At 45.5% G+C, this 3,594-nt stretch overlaps 1 protein-coding gene across 1 annotated transcript; it reads left to right on the forward strand.

The window, feature by feature from the left end:
• Positions 1–550: 550 nt before the first annotated feature.
• LOC114610095 (GTP-binding protein SAR1a) lies at positions 551–1,236 on the forward strand. The gene has a single exon (XM_028754571.1). The coding sequence runs from the start codon at positions 595–597 to the stop codon at positions 1,189–1,191; it is 597 nt and encodes a 198-aa protein (XP_028610404.1). The 5' UTR covers positions 551–594; the 3' UTR covers positions 1,192–1,236.
• Positions 1,237–3,594: the final 2,358 nt, after the last annotated feature.

Genomic DNA, 3,594 nt, shown 5'->3' on the forward strand with positions numbered 1-3,594 from the left:
GAAAGCTGATTAAAAGCAAGCATTCATCTCTATTACGTGACCAGCTGCAGCGTGAGCAAACGGTCTCCTACTGCCACGCCTCCTCTGACACAGTGGACTGCACCTTCAGACTGTGAGGCAGAAATAAGTCCTTCCTCCTGTAATTCATTATGTTGGGTTGTCGTAATCCCAGTAAGAAAAGTATCTAATGGTCTCTGTAAACACATTGAGTTTGGGCATCTTGATATCTCCGAAGCATGAATGTGGACATGACAGGAGCAAGGCAGAATTATAATCACAAGGATGTTCTGGTTATTGTTTGCTGCTTACACTGACAGGTACATTCTAGTCGCTGACTTAACCTTCAGAACAACTCAGAGATTTTCTCATTTTTTTAATGAGAAAATGAAGGCTCTACACAGCCAATACAGTAGAGAAGACAGTGAAACTCTACCTCCAGATGCCAAATGCTTTGCATTCTCTGAATCACTATCTGATATTATGTCAACTGACTCTTTAAAAAAAAAAAAAAAGGGCTGGTCTGTGTGCTCTGAGGGAGGGTCGCGCCGCCAGCCACCGCCGGAGGAGCCCCTTGGGCCGTAACAAGCATCAATAATGTCTTTCATCTTCGAGTGGATCTACAATGGCTTCAGCAGTGTCCTCCAGTTCTTAGGACTCTACAAGAAATCTGGAAAACTTGTATTCTTAGGTTTGGACAACGCAGGCAAAACCACTCTTCTTCACATGCTGAAAGATGACAGACTAGGCCAGCACGTACCAACGCTCCATCCCACTTCAGAAGAACTGACAATTGCTGGAATGACTTTCACCACTTTTGATCTCGGTGGGCATGAACAAGCACGTCGGGTTTGGAAAAATTATCTCCCAGCGATTAATGGTATAGTTTTTCTGGTGGACTGTGCGGATCATTCTCGTCTCATGGAATCCAAAGTTGAGCTTAATGCTTTAATGACTGACGAAACAATATCCAACGTGCCAATTCTTATCTTGGGAAACAAAATTGACAGGACAGATGCAATCAGTGAAGAAAAACTCCGTGAAATATTTGGGCTCTATGGGCAGACCACAGGAAAGGGGAATGTGACTCTGAAGGAGCTGAACGCCCGCCCCATGGAAGTGTTCATGTGCAGTGTGCTCAAGAGGCAAGGCTACGGCGAGGGTTTCCGCTGGCTCTCCCAGTACATTGACTGATGTGTGGACACTGAAATAAAGAGTTTTCCTTCTGGACTGATCCTATTCACAGCTTCCTCATGGACTTTTCTAATAGAACAAGGAAAGCTCTCCAACCATGTATGGCATTGAGAAGCCACGCATCTGTCTACGCTCATTGCCCAGTGGTGACATGTGCTCTTCTCCACACTGCCTGCTGTTGCAGCTGCCGGGCAGTGTGCGGGGACTGGGGCTGGCAGCATTTGCCAGGGAAAGCTGGGTGCCATCATGGGACACCTGAGAAGAAAAACACGTCTCACCACTGGTTGATTTCAAAAGAAAGTGATTCTATTTTTTAAAGAAAGTGTTGTTAATGTAATTGGTATCCCTTCTCTAACTTTTTGAGTTCACAATTTACTTGGTCCAGATTTTCTATTCTTTTTTTTTTTAAACTAGTAAATGAAATTTAGATACTTAATAAAATTATGAACAGATAGCACATTGGAGGCCAGAGCTCCGCTGTGTGACTGCCTGTTGAGGGTGTTACCCAAGACAAGCGCCGGGAGACGACAGAGCCTCGGCCTTCCCTGGACTGGTCTCCACCCGTAGTAAAGGGAGTCCTCATCTGGAGTGGGTAAAGTGTCATGGTCATGTTGTCAACTTCATTTGTGGTTACCGGTTTCAGCAGGCTTTGCTTTTATACTGTTGTGGAATTTCATCTCTCTGTGTAGCACCTTCCTTTCTTCACTGTAGATGTAAAAAGTGACTTTTGCCTCATGAAAGAGTTAAGGACATCTCTCATGTAGACCCCATGCTTCGGGTGTGGCTCTAATGCTTTTGAACAGATTCTAGAGGGGCGTTCTGAACAGGAGGATGCAGGTCAAAATCAGCAGCTTGAGGCTCTGAACTCTGTGAGATGCTCCCCATCTGATCTGGTAGCAACAAGAACCTAGGAAAACCTCTCGGGGGCTCTGTGTTTTCCCCTTCAGAAATAACAGAAAATCCAGATGACCTTCCGGCAGCAGCAAGTGCCAGCGTGGAAGCAGCAGCGTGCATACCTGTGAGGATCATGGACAGGAGTTTTATATATAGTGTGTGGTTTTCTTGCTGCATGTGTGAGGTTGAGTTTTCCTGATGTTAACTTTACATTCTACCCTTGAGTGGATGAGAGTCTCGTCTGTAGACGAGAGGGTATCTTGATTCTGATTTCCTATAATGCAAGGTGAGGGTAGGTTCTTAAGTGGAAATTCTGCTGCTGTATTCTGACAAGAGAGTAGGGAAGGTGGGAGCACACTCCTGGGGAGTGTCTTACCACGTTTTAGTTTTGAGCACTGAGCCCCTGGGACAGTGTTCTGATACACTGCCGGGTTCCCAACGCAGAGCCTTGGTGAGATGTCTGTCTGCAAACTGCATGCATTGCATTCACCCATATACAGCTGGGATGAGAGCTGTCTGTGTGGAAGGGCCTGTTGCTAAAACCCTGAGCAAGCTGGGTAGGTAGCTGGTGTGCCCTTTATTGCCTTTGGCTAAAGACTGTCCACATGTCTGTCCAGACACATGATGGGTGTGATGGCCTGTGTAGGGTTCCTCATTTGTCTGTCTTGTTCGTCCCTAACTGCTCAGTGGCAACCTAGAAGACTGGACTCTGCCCAGGGTGGCTCTTTGTGAAAGTGGTTTATTTTGGCCACTGGAGAAAGAGACGGCTGACAAGTGGCATCAGTGTGCTTCATGCTGCACAGAACACCATCTAAATAAGCTGGCCAAAGTGGTCGCTGCAGCAAGTGCAACTCCACCTGAGGGCCAGGGCCTTGCCCAAGGCCTCCAATGAACTGAGACTCTTCATTCTGTTTATCAGAGTGTATGTGTCCTGTTTCAGCAAAAGTAAAACTGTCATTTACAAAAGAAGGTCAGTCTGTATCTTAAGCATTTTAATAAAAAGCTAAAATCAAAAAAAAAAAAAAAAGAATCTCAAAAACTCATGAATTTGTCTGAATATAAATTCATCAAAATCCTTTCTCTGAAATTCAACTAGTCACTCAAGAGCAAAAAGGAAAATGCCTGCCAGGGAGGAGCAAGCCTCGGCTACATAACACACTCAAACTCCAAGATAATGAGTGTCTCTCTCTCTCTCCTCTCTCTCTCTCTCTCTCTCTCTCTCTCTCTCTCTCTCTCTCTCTCTCTCTCTCTCTCTCTTGGTTTTTCAAGACAGGATTTCTCTGTGTAGCCCTAACCATCCTGGAACTCACTCTGTAGACCAGGCTGGCCTCGAACTCAGAAATCCGCCTGCCTCTGCCTCCCAAGTGCTGGGATTAAAGGTATGTGCCACCACCGCCCAGCCAGACTCTGTCTCAAAAAAAAAAAAAAAAAAAAAAAAAAACGCAACGGCTGAACTATAGCTCAAAGGTTGAGTATTTGCCTTTCAAGTTTAAAGCCTTGGCTCAATCC

The sequence above is a fragment of the Grammomys surdaster genome, unplaced genomic scaffold (assembly GCF_004785775.1).
Source record: "Grammomys surdaster isolate TR1022 unplaced genomic scaffold, NIH_TR_1.0 126028, whole genome shotgun sequence".
NCBI lineage: Eukaryota > Metazoa > Chordata > Mammalia > Rodentia > Muridae > Grammomys > Grammomys surdaster.